This window comes from Schistocerca gregaria, chromosome 4 (assembly GCF_023897955.1).
Source record: "Schistocerca gregaria isolate iqSchGreg1 chromosome 4, iqSchGreg1.2, whole genome shotgun sequence".
Lineage (NCBI taxonomy): Eukaryota > Metazoa > Arthropoda > Insecta > Orthoptera > Acrididae > Schistocerca > Schistocerca gregaria.
Genome location: NC_064923.1, coordinates 549,860,286 through 549,884,493, shown reverse-complemented (window position 1 = coordinate 549,884,493; position 24,208 = coordinate 549,860,286). Strand labels below are relative to the sequence as shown.

At 40.2% G+C, this 24,208-nt stretch overlaps 1 protein-coding gene across 1 annotated transcript in view; it reads right to left on the bottom strand.

Moving 5' to 3' along the window:
• The window catches only part of LOC126268107 (calpain-C), a 417,830-nt gene that overhangs the window by 33,467 nt on the left and 360,155 nt on the right, over positions 1–24,208 (bottom strand). The window contains exons 5-14 of the mRNA XM_049973621.1: positions 23,255–23,438; positions 16,621–16,695; positions 10,042–10,211; positions 4,296–4,468; positions 4,022–4,116; positions 3,657–3,770; positions 3,430–3,548; positions 3,262–3,307; positions 947–1,073; positions 805–863 (exon numbers count right to left, since the gene is read on the bottom strand). Of these exons, the coding sequence (XP_049829578.1) occupies positions 805–863; positions 947–1,073; positions 3,262–3,307; positions 3,430–3,548; positions 3,657–3,770; positions 4,022–4,116; positions 4,296–4,468; positions 10,042–10,211; positions 16,621–16,695; positions 23,255–23,438 (1,162 nt within the window). The remainder of the gene's footprint in view (positions 1–804; positions 864–946; positions 1,074–3,261; positions 3,308–3,429; positions 3,549–3,656; positions 3,771–4,021; positions 4,117–4,295; positions 4,469–10,041; positions 10,212–16,620; positions 16,696–23,254; positions 23,439–24,208) is intronic.

The following is a 24,208-nucleotide window of genomic DNA, read 5'->3' as shown; positions in this document are numbered from 1 at the left end:
CTCAAGGAGACTAGTCAGTCAGCACACATTGCAAGCAGCTACAGTCGTGTGGTGTTTGTAAGCTTCTGTAGTGGAACATAATTAAAATTTGTGTCATAACATGGAAATCAAAAGTTGTCACCTGTGGAGTACTGCCATTGATGTAGTTGAGGCAAGTAACTTGTAGATCCTAACTGACACAGAATTCTGTTGCGAATGAGTAGTAAATGTATCACTAGATCCTTGCTGTTTACTTGGTACTCACTTTTACATAGATGTGGAACACACATATTCACAGATGATATTCTGATGTGCGGTGCACACCAATATTACACCAGGATTATCATTGAAAGTGATTCCCCTTGGACCCCAACCTAGTACTTCAATCTCTTTGTCAGCTGTGTACATCTGAGTATGTTCCAAATACTCCCTACATTATAGTAGAATTTCTTTATATGAGTCTTCCTTATGAAATTTCAAACACACAATAGAAGTCACATTCAATGTGCTCTGATTGAAGACTAAATTGCATGCAGAATTACAAGCCTTGTTACAAAATTACCACCAAAATTTTGTTACAATACTGTAACACTGGAACACAACACTATGGAAAGTGAGAAGAAAACCTGTATCATATTATGGTTGTGCTTCTCACTGACAAGTCACATAATAGATGCTTATTTTGCACTACACAGTGAATTATGTTTCTTAATTCCTTGTTCTTAACATTTTGCCTATTACTTAGGTAAATTAAATTGGGAGTTTCTCATAATGATGCACAAACAGTTCTTATTTTACACAGGTTTCTGTGTCAATAAAGGATACATCTAGTGTAAGAACTACTTGTCTGCATACTTCCATACAAGCACAGCTCTTGATGTAATCTGAAACATTTTACAACACATTTAGAGAAAGGTCAGCATGATTGGAACTCATAAAATTCAAGTAATAACAAGATGGTATTTACCATTTGGTAAGCAAGCATCTAACAGCTCTTGTAATTCAAATGCATTAACAGTCCGATGCTCATCAGCCAACTGAAGAAAGACAGCTTCATATTGGCTGAAACTTTTTCCATCCAGTAAGGGTGGTGCCTACAGGAAAGCAAATGATTAAAAGAGATAACTGCAATATGAGTCAGTCAGTGTGAGATTGTAAATATGTTTGGATTTCATGTGTGGCACAGAATCTGAAGAAGTTTGATATTCATATTGTTTAAACTTAAACAATTTATATATGGAGTTAGGCTTGAAATAATATTCTGATTCCAAGATAACAATATAAAAATGCTAAAGAGCACTTTTTATATAGTATGTGAACTATGTAAAGAACAAAACACCAAAGAAGGTAAAAAAGAGGAAAGAACAAAACCATCAGTAAATTACTTTGTGGCTTTTTTTGTTTCGATGTGTCCTTTCGCTGCTGTTTTGCTGTCATTTGCTGCCTCTTTCTTTTGTCTTTGTTGGTGTGCAGTTTTGTCTCATCAATACTTTTAATTTGTCCCTGCTAAATACAGAGCATTTTTAAATAGCTGCACACTTCATAATAAAGATGCTACCAATGTAATCTTTTCTCAATTTAATCCTATTTAGATGAACCCATGTGATACGTTTTAATTACAAATGCATTCGGTGCATCACTGCAGTAGTCTAAGCAAATCTAACTTTATTACTGATATTTCTTTAAACTATTTCTTTTCCTATATTTCTCATACAATTCCTCTGGAATCTTTATTCATTTATTTATTTAGAACCCTATACTAACTGCTTATGCTACAACTCTTTTCCTGCTGTAACATTCTGAATTTTTGTATTTTAATTTCAAAAGATTGTGTAATAATCTGTTGTCATTGATAACAAATTTGTTATGAACACTTTGTTTCTGATTCCCTTTGAATCATCCAGACTAGTTCTCACCATACTGCAACATTATTTTATTTGCCATAAAATATGTTGTTGAAAGCCTGAAGCTGTGCAAATCTGTGTAAATATAGCTTCAAAAAAACATATCAATGCATCAGTTACTGGTACAATCCAATTGTTACATGCAAATAAGCTATATGATCTGGGCACCTATCAAAGGACATTAATACAGGATGCATCCAACCTTCACATTTACAATGGCTTGAACACTGCTAGGGATGCACTCAAGCCTTTGTATTAGCATTTGAGTTCCTATGTCTAATTTTTTTATTTACAATTTAAACAATTGTGTATTGAAACTCAACACACCATTAATTAGTTTATTCATCAACAGCCCATTCTCAATCATCACCATTATCACCTAGCTTAAAATGTTCAATTAGCTTACTTCCTCATCTTCCTATTCTGGAGGTGATTCTGCTGTTGTTGTTCATTTTTGTGCACACACTTTAACCACAATTGACAATATCTCAATGTTCCACATTGTAAAACTCATACTGCAGTAAAGTAACTTTCATCCTATGGCATCTTAGTGTAAAGTATTGCGAAGGACCACATGTTCAAGTGTCCCTATTTCTCCACAATTGCTGAGAGCTGTTGCCCATCTCCTTATTCTGTGTAGATGTGTGGGGTAATGATCACACCCAGCAATGAAGAACACCATTCCCACAGCTGAGTCATCCAGGCACAATTGTAGTCTGTCTTTGCCACTTGGGAAAAGTTATACAAATGCCTGCAGGTAATCCTATTTTTCCAGTCAGACTGTTATTCATTTGTTCTTCAAGCTCAGAGTTGGATTATGCTACAAATATTTACCTCTTTAGCCATTTGCCCTTGTTTCAGTCTGCCTTCATGTAACTAGTGCCATTCTGCTCTACATCATATTTGCCTGCTGAGTCTGAAAAGTATACTCCTCTGCACCCATCTAAGGCTGGACCCACAATTATTGAATCCTAGCCAATGTGATGCTTGACTGGCTGTAAAGTTAACTATGACACTGAAGAAGCATCATGGTATGCCTTAATAATATGTAACAGTAGCTGGCAGTTCATGTTACTGGCTGACACAAACTTGTGCATAATTTTCACTGCTTTTTCTGTGGATAGCTTAATATGTGTCATAAAATTCCTCCTTTTATTAGATTGGACTTGCAGAAGTTTGCAGACCTTGCTGCTTGATATTGAGGTTCTACTAATTTTAATCATGGAGTTTCTTGTCAAAGTTAGTTGGTATTTGAATAGCATGTACATTTTTTGTGTGCTGCTGTGGCTGTTTACTATTCAAACACTTCCATCGCAACTGCCTGAGCACAAAACCAGCCCTACAGTTCTTAAGATATTGGATTTATGTAAATTCTTACCTTGATAATTGCTGACTTAACTAATGATGGGTGAATGTCCAACAACCTAAAAAAAGAAAACAACTCTTTGGAACTTAATTCTGACAGAAAATTTCATATGCCTTTCAATGCCAATCAAGAGAGGTTTTAAAATTAAAAAAAAAAAATACTTTAGCATTCTTTACATACTTTAATTTCAGTGGTTTGCTGGAATAAACCCTTAGTGTGAAGCTTGACTCTTGACTTGGTTCAAAAGTAGTTGGTAATACAAGGTAACCACCCTGCTCAAGCTGACATCTGTGGCTGACCTGGGAAGAGAAGTGTTTTGATTTTAAATTTCAAACAGCACAAAATACTTTTGAAACTATCAATGAACTCTTACAGTATCAGATAAGTGGCATAAGATTACAACAAACCTGTCTGCTGTTTGTATACTGGGAGTTCACAAGGGATTTATTTTTCTTAAAAAATGTCTTCCCAATAGTTTCAGTGCTGTTTTTTGGTAACGAATATGCTGTAAATCCTATGACCTGCAGAAGAAAAATAAAGTGATATGCTGATGCTGCACTTACATGGCATCAAAGAAGTAATTTTTGCAATAGATTACAGTCTAAAGATAAGCATTATCATAGCAGCAATAGTGTTTGAAGAGACACATTAGCTTGGTAAGAATCAAGGAATAGCTTTGCCTAATCAGAAACAAACTGCTGTATGAAAACTAGTAGAGGTTAAAAAAATTAGCTAATCACTGATTTGTGATTTGAAAGAACTCTTGTCTTACCTTTGGTTCCATTATACTGTGTTGATTCAAAGAAATTATAACTTCTTCCATCTCACTCAATATGAGATGTAACTGAGGATTTATGTGGAAAGTGTCTGTAATGAAGAAGGGAGACTTATTTCTTGTTTCAATTAAGTGTAAGTTTCAATTACTTTGTTATACATTAACTAAAGATAGTTGGATTTTTAATTTATTCAGTATAAATTCACAATACAAAATTACATATTTTAACATTTTTGCAGTTGTTGGTTGCAGGTGAACATGAAAGCCTTACCAGGGTTATTTCGGCAACCACCAGCAGTTACTCCTCTCCTCCAAGAGCCCTGATAAAGTCGCATTTGCCATGTGTTTTTATGATGAAGTGATGGCTCATCTCGACTTGTATCACTGTCCAAATGGACAACCTCCAGGTGTGTAAATGTCTTCACAAAATCTGAATAGGATATCCTGGAAAAATTGACATAATGAGAGTAACTTACATTTTAAATCAGAATTACACAGCATCATAGTCTACATATCATACTTAAAACAAAGAATTGGCAAATATTATAGTAATTTTATTCACATGCATCTGCACATTTACATTCAGGATTTAAAGTTATTTACATACTTTTTCACTCAGGTCACTACTGATTGTTTATTACTTGTCACACAAGGTAGCATTTTCATTGCTTATAATAAAATGTAGCTATAGTGCAGATTGATTGGATGGCAGTTCTTTCACTGGTAGGTCACTGTCTATATTGTAAAGTAATAGTGGATATGTTTTACCTTAATGAGAGACTATAATTTGCTATCATTCATGGAATGGCTACAAAAGGAGTGTCTTTGGATAAGGTATTGTCAGTATGTGTGGACTGGAATGCCCTTATAGGACACACAGACCTGCAGGTAGTGTGGAGTGTGTGTGGTAATTACAATGATAAATAATCACTCGAACTCCCATCACTTACTATGAATACTTTTATTCTTGCAGTATATGCACAATGTGTGTAGAATAGAGTGTGTACTACAGAGAACTGATCTGGCAAAGATACATTTCTTCTTGCTGCAGTAGGTCTGTGATATTATTTGGGGGTAGAGCCAGTGGTTCTATGTCCTCAATGACCTCCTGTCTTTCCATTTTTAAGTGTGATTGTACAGGTCATCTTACAAGACAATAATAGACAAAGATAAATTACTTCAATAGTAATGAAACACAGTGAGAATAATTTTACAAGAATAGTAGCATTAACTTCCTATGTCATTCATATATGTCAGCATTAACAGCATCACAAATCCTGTACATGATATATTGCTAATTAAACAATGGAAAATCCGGGATGGAATAATGTCACTATTATGAAAAGGACAGATGATGTTTTGATGTTTGGTTTGCATGGTCATCAATGCCCAAGAAGGATAGATTTCTGCTCACCATTTAGTGAAAATGTCGAGTCGCAGATGGGAGAAACAAAAGGACTGCTAAACTAGAAAGCTTTCAGCCAAAAAGCCTTCTTCTAGATTAGACAAAACAAGCACACATTCTTGCAAATACAACTGTCACACACATGACCACTGTCTCTGGCTGTTTGTTTCCGACATTCACTGTTGGTCTACACCCTCAGGTTTCATCTTGTTTCACCATACTTCATCCGTTAATCTTTTTTGTGATTTTTCCCATGTATTTTGCTGTATTTCTCTATGTTATTTATGAATCCACTGTGGATTCTTGATCCTTCTACCTGCATCATTACAGAAAACTTTCCTTATTCCTAACCAGAACCCAGTCCCACTTACTGTTCCTACATTGTTGCTTGGCTCATGGAATTCTCCCAGATGGCCTTACCACCAAAATTACCCATCTCTGGCTCCAACACTTCCTCCCACAATGACCTTCATCTGTTCAGATTCTGCCCAGACCTTAACTCTCACCAACATATTCCAGCGAAATCACATCAATCAGGCTCAAACCTCTTTGCAATATCTTCTCTCCATCCGTGAAATTCTCCTGCTCTGCAATCTCAATTTTCTGGATCTCACCTCACACACAAAAACTCATGCCCTCCAGGAACTAGAGCAGCATGCTCAATGCCACATAAGAAAACTCTCCAAGTCATTCACTTCCCACTCCCACTTTGGACTACCACTATCCGTCACTTCTACAACAGCCTCCAAACCCTCCCCACATTTCTTCATAGCTGACAGATTCTTCCTTGAAGACCTGCTACATTTACCCCACCCTCTAAAACTCCATCTGACCACCATACAGAATCCAGAAACTAAGCAGACCTAAAAAACAGTCATGAATCTTTCTTCAAAAGCCTTAGCCCCACAGAAAAGTCAGTCTTTTCCAAAGGCCTTACCTTTTGCCACAGTCCCAAATTCAAATATGCTGGACTTTTTAAAGACCTTCTCTTCTTCTCCTGGTCCCTATAGCAGAAACTCTGTTTTGTCACCCACCCTACCAATCAGAGGCTCCCAAACACCAATGTAAAACCTTGGCTGGGTTAGTCCACTCCGACATCCACCTGTGATCAACCCCCACTGCCCCCAAATCTCCCTGTTAACTTTCCTGAATTTCTTAACCTCAAACCTTGCGCCACCTTTATTTTCCAAATCCCTCAAAATGCAAGTTAATTTCACATCCATAAAAAGAACCACAATCCACCACCTAAAAACTGATCCCAAAATTATAAACCTACTTGCTGGGAAAGGCTCCACCATTGTTGTTTTGAACTGCAAGGATTACATGGCAGAAAGACTCTGCCAACTGTCAGATTCATCCACCTATCCTCCTACAATCCTGGACACAGTGACCCCACTCCAGAATCCTGCAGAATCTCTTGTCTCTCTTCAAATCATTAGCCCCCCCCCCCCCCCCCCCTCAGAACCTCTCCCCAGAGTATATCCCTCCCCTCACCTCTACCATTCCCCATGCCCCCACCTTCTACATGCTTCCTAATGTCCATAAACCCAACCATCCAGGATGCCCTCTTGTGGCCAGTTACTGTGCTCCCACTGAGGGAATCTCTACTCTCAGACCATCAGCTTCAGCCTATTACCCACAACCTACCCTCCTACATCAAAGTCATCAACAGTTTCCTCCACCAACTCTCCACAGTACTTGTTCCTTTACCATATGGTGTCCTGCTTGTCACTATTGATGATAACTCCCTTTACACTCATATCCCTAATACCTATTCTACGCCAGCCCAATTCATGGGCCATCTACAGGGGTCCTTCTGAACCAGCCAGAATCCGAAATCTCTCACCTGGTTCAGGTTCATTGACAACATCTTTGTGATTTGGATCAAAGGTGAGTCTATCCTATCCACAGTCCTCCAGAACCTCAACACCTTTTCCACATTTACTCCACCTGGTCCTCCTCAACCCAACAAGCCACCTTCCTTGATATTGATCTGAAGATCGAAGATGGCTGATCAGTATCTCCATCCATATCAAACTTACCAACCACAAGCAAAATCTCCACTTTGACAGCTGCTGACCATTCTGTATCAAGAAGTCCCTTCCATACAGTCCAGCCACCCATGGCTATCACATCTGTAGTGATGAGTAGTCCCTCTCAAAATATACCAAGGGTCTCACCAAGGCATTCACAGACCGTAATTATACTCCCAATGTCATACAAAAAGAGATCTCCCATGTCTTATCTCTCCAGTCACCCACCATCTCCCAAAGTCCCATTGTTTGGCCACAGAGGAGCATTTACCTCATAATGCACTACCACCCAGGACTGGAGTAATGGAACTGCATTCTCCGCCAGGGCTTTGACTACATCTTGTCATGCCTTGAAATAAGGAATGTTCTACCCACTATCTTCCCCAACCCTCCCACTCTCACAGTGGTATTCCACCACACACCAAACCTACACAACATCCTCATCCATCCCTACACAACCCCTTCTCCCAGCCCCTTTCCTCATGGCTCATATCCCTGTAATAGACCTACACACTAGGCCTGTCCATACATTCTCCCATTACCACCTACTTCAGTATGGTCACATGCACCACCTATCCCATCAGAGGCAAGGCTACCTGTGAAGCCAGTCATGTGATCTACAAGTTAACCTGTGCTCTGTTCTACATGGGCATGACAACCAACAGGCTATCTATCTGCATGAATGGTCACCAACCAACTATGGTCAAGAAACAGCTGGACCACCCAGTTGCTGAGCACGCTGCCCAACATGATGTTCTTAATTTCGATTACTGTTTCATAGACTGTGTCATCTGGATCCTTCCTACCGACACCAGCTTTTCTGAACTGCATAGGTGGGAACTGTCCTTGTAATATATCCTACATTCCTGTAACTCTCCTGGCCTCAAACTTTGTTTGTCATTGTCCTTGCCCATCTAGCCCCTTCCCTGTTCCATTCCAGTGCTACACAGTCTTCTATTCCGCCAACACATCCACAGTCTTTGTCCTCTCCTTTTGTAACCCCCCTGCCCGTCCTCCTGTTCTCCATCTAACTTCCCGACTACACCTAGCAGCCCTACTCTGTCTCCATTTTCTCCCTGTATGTTCTGACAAGCAGCACTTACTGCCCCCGTTATGTAGAGTTGCTCACAGCCTGGCTTTGGCAGACAGAGACGGTGGTCATGTGTGTGAGAGTTGCATTTGTATTAATGTGTGTGTGTGTGTGTGTGTGTGTGTGTGTGTGTGTGTGTGTGTGTGTGTGTGTGTGTTTGTGTGTGTGTGTTTTCTATCTAATCCAGAAGAAGGCTTTTTGGACCAAAGCTTAGTTGTGTAACTGTCATTTTGTTAGGATTGTCTGTGACTCAACATTTCCGCTATGTGGTGAGTAGCAATCCATTCTTTTCATTACCGATTCGAGATATCAAATCCCATACTAATGTTATGTGATATACAGGGTGTCCCAGCTATCTTGTCCACCCAAAATATCTCTCAAACAATAACAGCTATTGGAAAATGACTTTCACCGGTATCAATGTAGTGCTGGGGCCCATGAATGTACATATTAGGAAACATTCTAATATGAAAGCATATGTGTTTTTTAACACAAACTTATGTTTTTTTAAGTGGACCTCCTATATTTTTTCTTCAGCAATTCATAGCATGACAAAGCACATACACAATGGCTATGATTGCATCACAATATTTCCATTACACCCCGAGATATTGAGATGCAAAGTTGACACTTGAAACACCCCACATGTGCTGCTAGCACACGTCCTGAGGCTCAGGCGTGAACCCCATGCTGCCCGTAATCGCGATGTGATTGACATGTGTAATCACACCTCCATACTTATCAAGAGGATGGCAGCAGACCGTATTATTCGTTTTGGACCATCGCGATTGCGGGCAGCATGGGGTTCACGCATGAGCCTCAGGATGTTCGCTGGCAGCGCATTCGGGTGTTTCAAGTGTCAATTTCACGTCTCAATATCTCGGGATGTAATGGGAATATTGCGATGCAATCAACACCATTGTGCATGTGCTTTGTCAATGCTATGGATTGCTGAAGAAAAAATATAGGAGGTCCATTTAAAAAAAACATAAGTTTGTGTTAAAAAACACATATGCTTTCGTTTTAGAATGTTTCCAAATATGTACATTCATGGGCCCCAGCCCTACATTGATACCGGTGAAAGTCGTTTTCCAATAGCTGTTATTGTTCAAGAGATATTTTGGGTGGACAAGATAGCTGGGACACCCTGTATAATAAGCCAACATTTTAAATTTTTTCATTGCAAACTTATGATACACTTTCTTGTCTGGAAACATATGATCATACCATGTCACATGCTGTATACTTCACGGTACTTTATCAAGTTTGACAGGCAACCATCTTACATAAAGTATTGGATTTTTCTGGTTTTTCCTTGATTTATGAAAAACATTGAACTAGTTGTCAAAGTACATCAAATACCTATGAAGCATAAGATAACTCTATCATCTGCTTTACATATGCTCTTCAAATTTAATTCATATCACATTCCGTACTTCATACTTATTTCTCTCATTACTTTCCAGGATTTCTGTACGATGATACTTACCAGAATTCACCTTCTCCCATGTGCCGCACATTGAGACGCTCTTTCTCACTGGGTGGTACCTCATCCCACTCTGGTGAATCCCTGGCCCATGCACCCACATACTCCCCACCAGGACCCAGGGGATTACGCAGGCGGACTAGTTGCACTGGTTCCCCATTAAATGTTTCAACCTGCAAACAGTCACTTTGTTTGGTAATGAATGCATGATACTGCATGAATTGAGGGACAATTAGAGGGTAAGAAAGACAGAAAAGGTATACAAAATCATTATTTACACCACCTAAACTGGGTTTCAGAATGTGCTAACAACATTAACCCCTCAAAAGGTCTTTCAGCTGCAGCAATTTAACTCCTTGTATACCCTACCTGTTACCTAAAATGAACTGATATCCATTCTATCCATCTCACTGTTAACAGAGCTCAAAGCTACATCCAGATCATCTAATCTCTGGCAGACCAGCATCTCAAACTTATCAAAAGGAACCTTCCTTCAATTCATAAATTACAGTATATCAATCTCTTCCTGGAGCATTTCAAATCCATTCCCATCACTATGGTCCACCTTTAAACTTCCTCTTATGAAACATTTCTCCACACCAGCATCCAACATATATATGATTTCTCTGCTTTCAAGTACTATTTCTTGTAACATCCACCTGATAGGCTGCAAAAACAAAAGTCATTCACTATCATATCAACTAACTTCACCCTTATCCACAACTATTTCATCTGTCATGTGGCACAATAGCTGTAGCAATGTTAAAATGTAGGCTCAACTACCTCTCACAATGTAAAAGCGTTAGAAGTGAATTTCAAAGGAGCAGACCTCCCTCATTGGAATTACTCATGATGAACGTTTGCTCCTTTGGAACATATCAACACTTTTACATTGTGAAAGGAGGTTGAGACTACATTTTAACATTTAGTTTAACAACAATATGGAATGCAAACCACATGTCATTTTTTGTGAATCTTCACATCACCGAGCAGTTAAAGGTAGACTGGATTAGATTCCATGACCTCTCAGTCTCCATGTATGTGCTTTACCACTGGACCCCGAAACTTGACATTTGTCAATAAAATTTTTGGGCTCTGAGCAGATGGTGAAGAACTACTGCTCCTACTCCCTTCTCTATTTCTCTATTTCTGAACTATAACTTGTGTAGTCCTTATCCAAATCCTAAGATCTCCTCCTGGATATCAACTTCCATTTCATACAACATTACATACAAACACACCAACAAGCATAAGTATTTCCACTATGGCCTCATCAGTGCCTCTTCCCCACAACCTAGGTATTTGTTGTGATGTACCTCAATACACATACCAACAGGCTGTCCAGGGCTTTCCTCTTTCCCTACTACCCCACTGACCTCGTGCCAAAAATGTTTTTATCCTTCTGTCTGTTCCCCCTTTCATTTATCATCCCACCTTCCTCACCAACTTTTTTAAGTCAGGCCTTAAAATCAGATGATCCTTCCCAGGTATAACCAAATGAAAAATTATAAATTTTTGAAAACTTTCTATAAAACTTTTCAAAACTTCGAAAACCTTCTATATATAGTCTCAGTAGCATTTAACTCTTTTTTTTCTTAACACAAAGTGATCACTTGTAGTATTGTAATTGAACTCGCAGTGTACAAGAACACTGCATTGACCACAACATTCTTATTTTAAATCTTCAGGTAAAAGGTTTTATATAGAGCAATGACAGCAATTGAAACAAAAAGCCTGTACAGGGTCATGATAATATTTATAATACACTGAATTATTTCTGCTATAGTCAATAACTGCAAGCAAAGATTTGTCATGTAAGCTGTACTTGAAGTAATTAGTAAAACAAAAAATAAATACACAACATTTTCACAGTGGGTAACTTGTCCAAATAGTGAAGATAAGTACACTGGCTGACACATGATTCCCCTTGTACTTGTAGCTACAACAATAACTGTCCCAGATATCCTTCTCAAACCATCAAGATTTGTATTCTCATCATCCTCCTTTTGCAACATACTTTCCAAACCTTACACCATCCCTAGAGCACCGCACCTACCATAAGATTTCTGACCTTACAACTTCACCTGCTGTAAAACTTGGTTCACACACTATCATCATGAGCAGCCCCATGACTGCCAAAATGTACAAAACTATTCACATTATTTATAGGCTGACCGAGAAAGAAAACTGGCGTTCTACGGATCGGAGCGTGGAATGTCAGATCCCTTAATCGGGCAGGTAGGTTAGAAAATTTAAAAAGGGAAATGGATAGGTTGAAGTTAGATATAGTGGGAATTAGTGAAGTTCGGTGGCAGGAGGAACAGGACTTCTGGTCAGGTGACTGCAGGGTTATAAACACAAGATCAAATAGGGGTAATGCAGGAGTAGGTTTAATAATGAATAGGAAAATAGGAATGCGGGTAAGCTACTACAAACAGCATAGTGAACGCATTGTTGTGGCCAAGATAGATACGAAGCCCACACCTACTACAGTGGTACAAGTTTATATGCCAACTAGCTCTGCAGATGATGAAGAAATTGAAGAAATGTACGATGAAATAAAAGAAATTATTCAGATAGTGAAGGGAGACGAAAATTTAATAGTAATGGGTGACTGGAATTCGAGTGTAGGAAAAGGGAGAGAAGGAAACATAGTAGGTGAGTATGGATTGGGGCTAAGAAATGAAAGAGGAAGCCGCCTAGTAGAATTTTGCACAGAGCACAACTTAATCATAGCTAACACTTGGTTTAAGAATCATGAAAGAAGGTTGTATACGTGGAAGAACCCTGGAGATACTAAAAGGTATCAGATAGATTATATAATGGTAAGACAGAGATTTAGGAACCAGGTTTTAAGTTGTAAGACATTTCCAGGGGCAGATGTGGACTCTGACCACAATCTATTGGTTATGACCTGTAGATTAAAACTGAAGAAACTGCAAAAATGTGGGAAATTAAGGAGATGGGACCTGGATAAACTGAAAGAACCAGAGGTTGTACAGAGTTTCAGGGAGAGCATAAGGGAACAATTGACAGGAATAGGGGAAAGAAATACAGTAGAAGAAGAATGGGTAGCTCTGAGGGATGAAGTAGTGAAGGCAGCAGAGGATAAAGTAGGTACAAAGACGAGGGCTCCTAGAAATCCTTGGGTAACAGAAGAAATATTGAATTTAATTGATGAAAGGAGAAAATATAAAAATGCAGTAAATGAAGCAGGCAAAAAGGAATACAAACGTCTCAAAAATGAGATCGACAGGAAGTGCAAAATGGCTAAACAGGGATGGCTAGAGGACAAATGTAAGGATGTAGAAGCTTATCTCACTAGGGGTAAGATAGATACTGCCTACAGGAAAATTAGAGAGACCTTTGGAGAGAAGAGAACCATGTGTATGAATATCAAGAGCTCAGATGGCAGCCCAGTACTAAGCAAAGAAGGGAAGGCAGAAAGGTGGAAGGAGTATATAGAAGGTTTATACAAGGGCGATGTACTTGAGGACAATATTATGGAAATGGAAGAAGATGTAGATGAAGACGAAATGGGAGATACGATACTGCGTGAAGAGTTTGACAGAGCACTGAAAGACCTGAGTCGAAACAAGGCCCCCGGAGTAGACAACATTCCATTAGAACTACTGACGGCCTTGGGAGAACCAGTCCTGACAAAACTCTACCAGCTAGTGAGCAAGATGTATGAGACAGGCGAAATACCCTCAGACTTCAAGAAGAATATAATAATTCCAATCCCAAAAAAAGCAGGTGCTGACAGATGTGAAAATTACCGAACTATCAGTTTAATAAGCCACGGCTGCAAAATGCTAACGCAAATTCTTTACAGACGAATGGAAAAACTGGTAGATGCAGACCTCGGGGAGGATCAGTTTGGATTCCGTCGAAATGTTGGAACACGTGAGGCAATACTGACCTTACGACTTATCTTAGAAGAAAGATTAAGAAAAGGCAAACCTACGTTTCTAGCATTTGTAGACTTAGAGAAAGCTTTTGACAATGTTGACTGGAATACTCTCTTTCAAATTCTAAAGGTGGCAGGGGTAAAATACAGGGAGCGAAAGGCTATTTACAATTTGTACAGAAACCAGGTGGCAGTTATTAAAGTCGAGGGGCATGAAAGGGAAGCAGTGGTTGGGAAAGGAGTGAGACAGGGTTGTAGCCTCTCCCCGATGTTATTCAATCTGTATATTGAGCAAGCAGTAAAGGAAACAAAAGAAAAATTTGGAGTAGGTATTAAAATTCATGGAGAAGAAGTAAAAACTTTGAGGTTCGCCGATGACATTGTAATTCTGTCAGAGACGGCAAAGGATTTGGAAGAGCAGTTGAACGGAATGGACAGTGTCTTGAAAAGAGGATATAAGATGAACATCAACAAAAACAAAACTAGGATAATGGAATGTAGTCAAATTAAGTCGGGTGATGCTGAGGGAATTAGATTAGGAAATGAGACACTTAAAGTAGTGAAGGAGTTTTGCTATTTAGGAAGTAAAATAACTGATGATGGTCGAAGTAGGGAGGATATAAAATGTAGACTGGCAATGGCAAGGAAAGCGTTTCTGAAGAAGAGAAATTTGTTAACATCGAATATAGATTTATGTATCAGGAAGTCGTTTCTGAAAGTATTTGTTTGGAGTGTAGCTATGTATGGAAGTGAAACATGGACGATAACTAGTTTGGACAAGAAGAGAATAGAAGCTTTTGAAATGTGGTGCTACAGAAGAATGCTGAAGATTAAGTGGGTAGATCACATAACTAATGAGGAGGTATTGAATAGGATTGGAGAGAAGAGAAGTTTGTGGCACAACTTGACTAGAAGAAGGGATCGGTTGGTAGGACATGTTTTGAGGCATCAAGGGATCACAAATTTAGCATTGGAGGGCAGCGTGGAGGGTAAAAATCGTAGAGGGAGACCAAGAGATGAGTACACTAAGCAGATTCAGAAGGATGTGGGTTGCAGTAGGTACTGGGAGATGAAGCAGCTTGCACAGGATAGAGTAGCATGGAGAGCTGCATCAAACCAGTCTCAGGACTGAAGACAACAACAACAACAATAGGCTGACCTTTACTTGCTACATTTTCAGTCACAACTACTGAAAAATACTTAAGTATGACCACTATAAAACAAATCAATATAGATGAACTGTTTACCTTCGAGAATTCCAGTATTCAGTTGCTGAGCAATCAGTATTGCTTAACAAGAAGTCTGCTGTACCAAGCAGACTATATGGATCCTCACATTCTGTGCCATTATCTTCGAACACCAGAGAATGGAGGTCTGTGTCCAGCATATACTCTTATCCTATTATACTTCCCTGCTCAATTGATTTTACTCTCCCCCTCCACCTTTTTTCCTTCCTCCGTAACTGTTTTTTACAATGTTCATTTAGTTGTGTCTAGGTTTTCCAAGGGATATGGACACTGTGGCAAGGGATTTGGAGTGAATATGGCATAGGGATGGAGAAGGATATTGCACATACATTGGTTGAGTGGTGAAGTACCACTTTAGGAGAATTGGGAAGGACTGTGTGTAGGATGTTCCTCATTTCTGGGTACAACATATAGATATCACCAGACACATATATGCTACCACTTTATAACAGGCAGGTTACCTACTACTTACAATGTACCACATAAGAGGGTGTAGTACGTATGATATGCATATGTATAATTTTGCTGTAAATCAAGTAACATACATTTATGTGTAACACTTTCAATATTCACATTCTTGTAGCATTTCCAGTGGCTGGTGATGTGAGGAAAAAATATGAACAGAATGTCCAACAAACCATCTGACCTTTTCAGTTGCAAGGAAAATTGCTTCAAACAAATGCCTCTGAGTACACCTTTTATTGTGTCTAATGCATTACAGATGCTAACATGGTCTGTAATGAAAGTAGCTTTGAGTGAATGAAGCACATTTATTAGATGGAAAATCACAAATACAGACAATATGAAAGAACCTAGTACTGAAATCTAATCAGCATGCAGATCATCCACCTACTACTGGAAGTTTTCTGATAATATATAATTAAAAGTTAACAGTTGGCAAATAATTTCTTATTTAATGCTTTGTTTATGTGCCTTCCATTGACCCTCATTAATTACATGAATTTTAGTTACTTCAATAATAGCCCATTATGTACAATGTCAGGCACATCAATCACCAAGCCATCCATGAACAGTTATGCAATTTCCAAGTAATGTGATATATTGTGTCAGTTGTAGTAAGAAGATTCTAAGAAAACATTATAGTTTTACAGAATGAGATAACATATTATACCATGCCATTATGATTGCTAAAAATGAAATACTGAACACTAGGGTTCACAATCAGATACCATGTACTATAACCTAATTGTGATATTTTTACAACTAAACTCACAGAAATACCACAAGAAAAGGGATATGTGCAACATATACTTATGAAGTACAGTGCAAATATAGCTTGAACAACCTTTATGGACTGAAATGGGTTGCCAATATTGTTTATTATCAATATGAAAAAATTACAGTACTCATAACAATTTCATCAAAAAGTTATCAGACAATTATAAATAGAAATAAACTACTAACCCTTTCGATGGCATATAAGCGGTAATTGGTCCCAATGTGTATCCCATTTGCAAGCTTTTCAACTTGATTCCGGACCTATAAAATAAATAATTCCTCTAATGACAATATGTTTTCAAACACAAGTTATCTTACACAGCAGTTGGTGAAAGTGTGTTATGTGCATAAAAAAGAATGCGGATATAAATCTAAATGTTAACATCAACAAAAATACTAAAAAATAAGAAATACTGTTTCTTGGTCTGTAATGTGCATAAAAATAGTAAATAGGGATCAGAATGTGGTCTTTAAGCTAGTAATGTGTTAGTACATGACTAACTCTAAATGATACTTTTATTTTTTTTAATGAACCAGTTACAGCTTCATATATTAAACAATGAAAAGTCCAGGCTGGAATAAATATGTAATATTTATTTTTTTTTTCCTTGCCAACTGTGGTGTATTAAAGATTGAAAGTGACAAAAACCCAACCATGGATCCATGCCTGCAGCACTATAAAATATACAAAGACTTTGCAAAAGGTCATTAAACAGTTAAAACGAATATGGTACATAATCATGAGCATATCAGAAACTCTACAAACAAATTAAACACTATGTGTAACACCATAGATAAGAAATAATAAAAAATAAGAAAACACATGAGAACATTGTAGCAGTACTGAATAATGAAATATTACTGAGCCAAGTGAAACAGCAAATATATTCAACAGCTGCTTTATGGAATGGGTAAAAATTTGGCACAAATAAATAACTGTCTAAATCAGTAGCCAATGGAAAACAAGATTAACACCTGTAAATTGATAATGTTTATCATTGATGTTAGGAGGAAAGAGACAATCGAGGTTGTCAACAAACTACAGAGAGAACAATATAAAACTGGAATGGAATATTTTTATGAGACCAACACAGATTCGACCCCTGTTAATCAACAGGAGAACTGCCATCATAGAAAATGTTGAAAACTGTGATTTCCATGCACAAGTTGGTTGCTTTTACATGCCTGTACATGCACAACTCCTAAATGCTTGCTTCCAAGTACTTCACTGCATCATTATGTTTGAGAGAGTGAGGGACCCATATGTGTTTAGTGATCAGCTGAATGACTGATAGTACAGTGTGTGTTCATTGTTGAGTGTTACATCAAGCACAACCCAAGAAAAATGTGTGCAGAAACATCTGTGCAAGAATTCAAGACTGGAACTGTTTTGACAAAACCTCCAGCAAAGTCTGCAATGCAAAACTTAGTAGTAAAATGGTGTGAAATGGCTCTGTGGTGAATAAAAACTGTAACCATCCAATAGAGAGTTCACATGGCAGAAAACTTTGCTTATGTGATGGAAAGTCTGCAATAGAGTCTGACAAAATCTAATCACCATTTATTGGTGCAAGTGGGGACTAATAGATCATTGTGTTAAAATATTATAAAAAAGGAACTGTACTTGTACCTGTATTAATTAACTGTTGTGCATGAGTTAAAATATCCAGGTGAACTACATGCTGAGTTCTGTTGATGAGTGAAGTGGAATTAGTACTTTTGTACCCTCAGTTTTTTATTGGTCAGATGAGGCCTAGTTCAGCCTGTCAGGGTACGTGAACTGACAGAACGTGCATCATTATGCATTGGGAAATCTCCATGAGTACTTTAGAGATAAACCCAAGATTGTGTTTTGCACATGTTGTCTGGTGTCATCATAACATTATTCTTTTGCCAAATTGTTAATACTAATTAGTACATCCAGAACTGTTTAATCCATATGTGGGCCAACTCACTAAAGATGAAAGCAAGTGTGAATATTTTCAGCAAGACTTAGCAACAACACACCTCACCTTGACAACCTAGTCTTGAGTACAAGAGGTGCTTGTTGAGTAGGGGTCAACCACAAAAGGCATTGCAATCCCTGGCCACCTTGATAACCAGTTCTCACTCTCTGTGATTTTTACCTGTGGGAAAACTGATAGGTAATGTGTGCTGAAATAATTCTGACACCCTGGAATAGCTACAACAGAATATTAATAGCACTATTGCTGCTCTCTCTCAGACAGAACTGCTACACATGTTTCACAGTTTGATAAATCAGCACAGTACCACATTGACGCCAACAGTGGTTGTTTCCAGCATCTTCTGTGATGTTCGTTAACAAAGGTGAATCTTGCATCAGTCTTATTGTAAATATGTAAAAAACATGAACTAAGAAGGAATTGATGGCATACCCAATTAATCTTACAGCTCTCCCTCCAAAATATAATTGAACCCATCACTCACCTATATAATTGCAACTGGAATCAGATATATCTACGGAAGTGTTGAAAATATCCAAAGTAATTACTAGTTTCAAAGAGAAGAAGAGAAAGTGATGAATTATATCACCCCATTACAACATCTTTCTTTTTTCTAAAGGACTGAAAAAAGCATTCTATAACAAGTTAATAGAGTAGAGTATTAACTAATTCCAAACACGAGTTCTGAAGCCACAAATGAACTCAGATGGCTACCTGTGAGTGCACAAACACTATATTTAAAGTAATTTAAGCAAAACAGCACTTAGACTTCACCAAAGCTTTTGACATTATATATCTGTAAATATGTTGCCCTGTGGTTTTGCTGGGATGATGAACTGATCCTGTATTGATCAGCAGAATGACATTATAGAGGGAAAATCCCCTGCCAGCCTGATAATCAGGCACTATGGAGTGACAATGCAAATTCAGTACACAAGAACACTCAACCATGACAATGATGAAGTGGAAGACACCAACCAGCACCTCTGGCAGTCAAATTTGTAACATCTTACAGCTCAGACAGGGCTTGTGAAAGTGCTGACTAAATAGGAAAACTGGGGCAAATGAAATGATCATTACCTGCTGCCAACTTCTGGCTGCTCCACACTGCAATATTTCTGGCAGTTGCAAAAGTGCTGCTGTTGGAGAAGTGTAAGCCAGCTGGCTAACATATATACCACCCAAAGCAGGTCCTCTTTCTCAGATTGTGCTCAATAATATCCAGGGATAAACTGTGTGCCAAACAAACCCATCAGTGCCAGCTGATAACTATGAGAAGACGACCACTTGAAAATTCATGATGAAGTTGCCAGCTGCAGAAGTCTGACATTGCTGGTGCCATCGTACCATCGAGTTGCTGGAGACTGCCTTCTGCGAAGAGCCACCTCCCTGGTGGGTCATGGGCTCATACCTTAGCCATTTAGCTGTCCAGCTTCTCAAGGAGTTATGCAGTATAGACGAACGTTGGTAGGCGTGTTTCCACGTCTGAAAGATCATGTCTACTCAGATTTCGCAACAGTCGCATAAGAGCGGCGCTAGTAGTAGCAATATGAGAATGCAAATCAGGGCTCCTTCAAATACACGCCCTAATGGTCGTGAGCGTTAGTTACGTTTGAGACTGGATGTGGTGAGTTGATGTTAGTCCAGAATGCCTTTAGGGCGATAAATACGCCATTATCAACACCTCATGAGTTTGAATGAGATCATGTGATAAGGTTACGAGAAGCTGGATGTTCCTTCTACGATACTGCAGAAAGACTTGGCAAGAACGTAGCCAATTACGTGACTGCTGGCAGCGATGGTCACGAGAATGAACAGGAGCAAGATTACTGGGCAACGGACGGCCACATGGCATTACCGTCACAGAAGACCATTGGGTATGGCTCTTACGCATCGTACTGCATCTGCAGTACCAATTTGAGCAGCAGTTGGCACCACAGTGACATATCTAAGTATTACTAATCGGTTATTGAAGGAAAGCTCCGAGACAGGCGCCCTCTAGCCTGCATTCCAGTGATCCCAAATAGCCACCATTTGCGCCTTCAGTGGTGTCAAGCTAGAGCTCACTGGAGGGCAGCATGGAGTTCTGTTGTGTTTCCTGATGAAAACTAGTTCTGCCTTGGTGTCAGTAATGGTCTTGTGTTGGTTAGAAGGAGGTCAGTTGACGGCCTGTAACCAACCTATCTGCATGCTACGAGGGTCGTTCAACAGGTAACGCCCCACATTTTCTTTTTAAAAAAAACCATTAATATACATAGTCCTTGTTATTGCTGTGCACCGATGAAATTTCGAACCGTTCTGGAAGATGGCAGAGCCAAAGTACAGCGTCAAACTCGCGTCTATATACGACTCACGTCACAAGTAGCGTGCCGTTCGTGAATTCTTGTGCGCGGGAGATGGCTCTGAGCACTATGGGACTTAACATCTGAGGTTATGAGTCTCCTAGAACTTAGAACTATTTAAACCTAACTAACCTACGGACAACACACACATCCATGCCCGAGGCAGGATTCGAACCTGCGGTCGTAGCGGTCGCACGGTTCCAGACTGAAGCGCCTAGAACCGCTTGGCCACTCCGGTCGGCGTGCGCGGAATAAGAAACCGTGGTGAACATCTGTAAACGTTTGTGTGCAGTGTACGGCGATGCTGCAGTTGATAGGAGTACAGATGGGCGATGAGTAATGAAAGTTACAGCCTCAGGAAATGAGGGAACAGAGCTCCACGAGCTGGCATGCCCGAGTTGTCCTGTAACAGCAACTGCCTCAGAATCGTGAGGATGCCGTTATTCGTGGCGACCGGCGCATTACAAATCGACAATTGGATCTACTGTTGTCTGTCAGCATTGGAAGTGCGTCTCCAATGATCGAGACTCTCGGATATTCAAAGAGGTACTCACGAAGGATTCCACGAATGCTCACAGGTTCAAAGAAACGCCATCTGAATTGTTGGAGGGTGTTGAGGCTGATGGAGAGGCCTTTCTGTCAAGGATCGTTACGGGGGACGAAAGCTGGGTGAACCACTTTGCACCGCAAACAAAAAGGCAATCCATGGAGTGGCTTCATCCTCATTCACCTCAAAAGAAGAAATTCAAGACAACTCGCTCTGCCGGAAAAGCCATGGTGACAGTCTTCTGGCATTGTGATGGCGTCATGTTCGTGGATGTGACGACAAGTTGGTCAACCATCAATTCAGAGGCATACATGATGACTCTAAATAAACTCAAGAACCGTTTCCGACAAGAATCCAGCAGAAATATTGCTCCAACATCATAGTGCGCGCCCACACACAAATTTGAGAACCCGGGAACACATCGCCAAAATGTGTTGGACATCACTGCCTCATCCACCCTATAGTCCAGACCTGGCACCCTCGGACTCGATCTCTTTGGTCCGCTTAAAAATTCTCTGTGCCAACAGGACAAGAGCTTTTACCATCAAGGAATATATGCTCTTTCACAACGTAGGTATACGGCCACAGAATGTGATGGAGACTACGTAGAAAAATAGGACATGGACCAGACATGTTTATGTATACTGTCACCAAATTCTGACTCTTACCAATAAATACCGGGAAAAAATTGACACACATGCTTGGAATCACATGGGGTTTTATTGGAAAAAAAAAACAACCACAGTTCACAAAATATCCGACTGATGGCGCTGGACAGCAAAACTGCTACTGTAACGGGTGAGAGGTACGCCGATATGTTACAGAATCGCATCATCCCCAGCCTGGTTGATAAACACCTGCTGGAACGTACGATGTTTATGCAGGATGGCGCTCCATCCCATATTGCTAGACGCGTGAAAGATCTCTTGCGCGCGTCGGTTGGTGATGATCGTGTGCTCAGCCTCCCTGGTCCCCAGACCTCAGTCCGTGCGATTATTGGCTTTGGGGTTACCTGAAGTCGCAAGTGTATCTCGATCGACCGACATCTATAGGGTGCTGAAAGACAAAATCCGACGCCATAACTCCGGACATGCTTTACAGTGCTGTTCACAACATTATTCCTCGACTACAGCTATTGTTGAGGAATCATGGTGGACATATTGAGCATTTGCTGTAAAGAACATCATCTTTCTTTGTCTTACTTTGTTATGCTAATTATTGCTATTCTAATCAGATGAAGCGCCATCTGTCGGACAATTTTTAACTTTTGCATTTTTTTGGTTCTAATAAAACCCCATGTCATTCCAAGCATGTGTGTCAATTTGAACCTCTCTACCTACATTATGGAAAGGAAAACTGAATCTAATCTAAGCTAACAACTGATAACTTTCTTGAAACTACCTGGCAGATTAAAACTGTGTGCCGGACCGAGACTCGAACTCGGGAATTTTGCCTTTCGCGGGCAAGAGCTCTACCATCTGAGCTACCCGCCTCGTCCACACAGCTTTACTTCTGCCACTACCTGGTCTCCTACCTTCCAAACTTTACAGAAGCTCTCCTCGCAGGAGTCGTGCTTGGGTAGCTCAGATGGTAGAGCACTTGCCCGCGAAAGGCAAAGGTCCCGAGTTCGACTCTCGGTCTGGCACACAGCTTTAATCTGCCAGGAAGTTTCATATCAGCGCACACTCCGCTGCAGAGTGAAAATCTCATTCTGGGTCACTTTCTTATCTGTGCATAATATTAGTTTTCCTTTACTCCACACAATCTCACTTCACTGACTTAAGTAAACAAATGTAAAAGTTAGTAAGATCGTGACAATCTAAAGAAGACTCAGACACCTGCATTTTCAGAATAGATACTCTAGTGTTTACGTGACGAGCAAAAAGCGGTGGGTATTGGTGAACCAGTCTACGCATCTTGTTGCGAGTGGTGACGCAGACCTAGCGTGTGAGTGTGAGACGACGTACCTGCGTGGTGGCGGGCTGGACGGTGCAGGTGACGAGCGAGGTCATGTCGAGCAGCTTGGCGAGCACGCGGCCGCACGTGGTGGCGTCCTGGCGCAGGCCGACGCTCTCGGTGATGCCGCCCGTCAGGTCGGCCAGCCCGTCCAGCAGAGTGCCGTACTTGAGCGCCTCGTACGACCCGTGCAGTCTGCAACACGGCACAGGGCGCCGCTGTCAGCACGGCGTACATGCAAGTGCTCGGCTTTTACACTACTGGCAATTAAAATTCCTACACCAAGAAGAAATGCAGATGATAAACGGGTATTCATTGGACAAATATGTTATACTAGAACTGACATGTGATTACATTTTCACACAGTTTGGGTGCATAGATCCTGAGAAATCAGTACCCATAAAAACCCACATCTGGCCCTAATAACGGCCTTGATACGCTTAGACATTGAGTCAAACAGAGTTTGAATGGCGTGTACAGGTACAACTCCCCATGCAGCTTCGACACGATACCACAGTTCATCAAGACTTGTGACCGGCGTATTGTGACGAGCCAGTTGCTCGGCCACCATTGACCAGACGTTTTCAGTTCGTGAGAGATCTGGAGATTGTGCTGGCCAGGGCAGCAATAGAACATTTTCTGTATCCAGAGAGGTCCGTACAGGACCTGCAACATGCGGTCGTGCATTATCCTGCTGAAATGTAGGGTTTCGCAGGGATCGAATGAAGGGTAGAGCCACAGGTCGTAACACATCTTAAATGTAACCTCCACTGTTCAAAGTGCCGTCAATGCGAACAAGGGGTGACCGAGACGTGTAACCAATGGCACCCCATATCATCACGCAGGGTGATAACGCCAGTATGGCGATGACGAAGACGCGCTTCCAATGTGCGTTCACCGCGATGTCGCCAAACACGGATGCGACCATCATAATGCTGTAAACAGAACCTGGATTCATCCGAAAA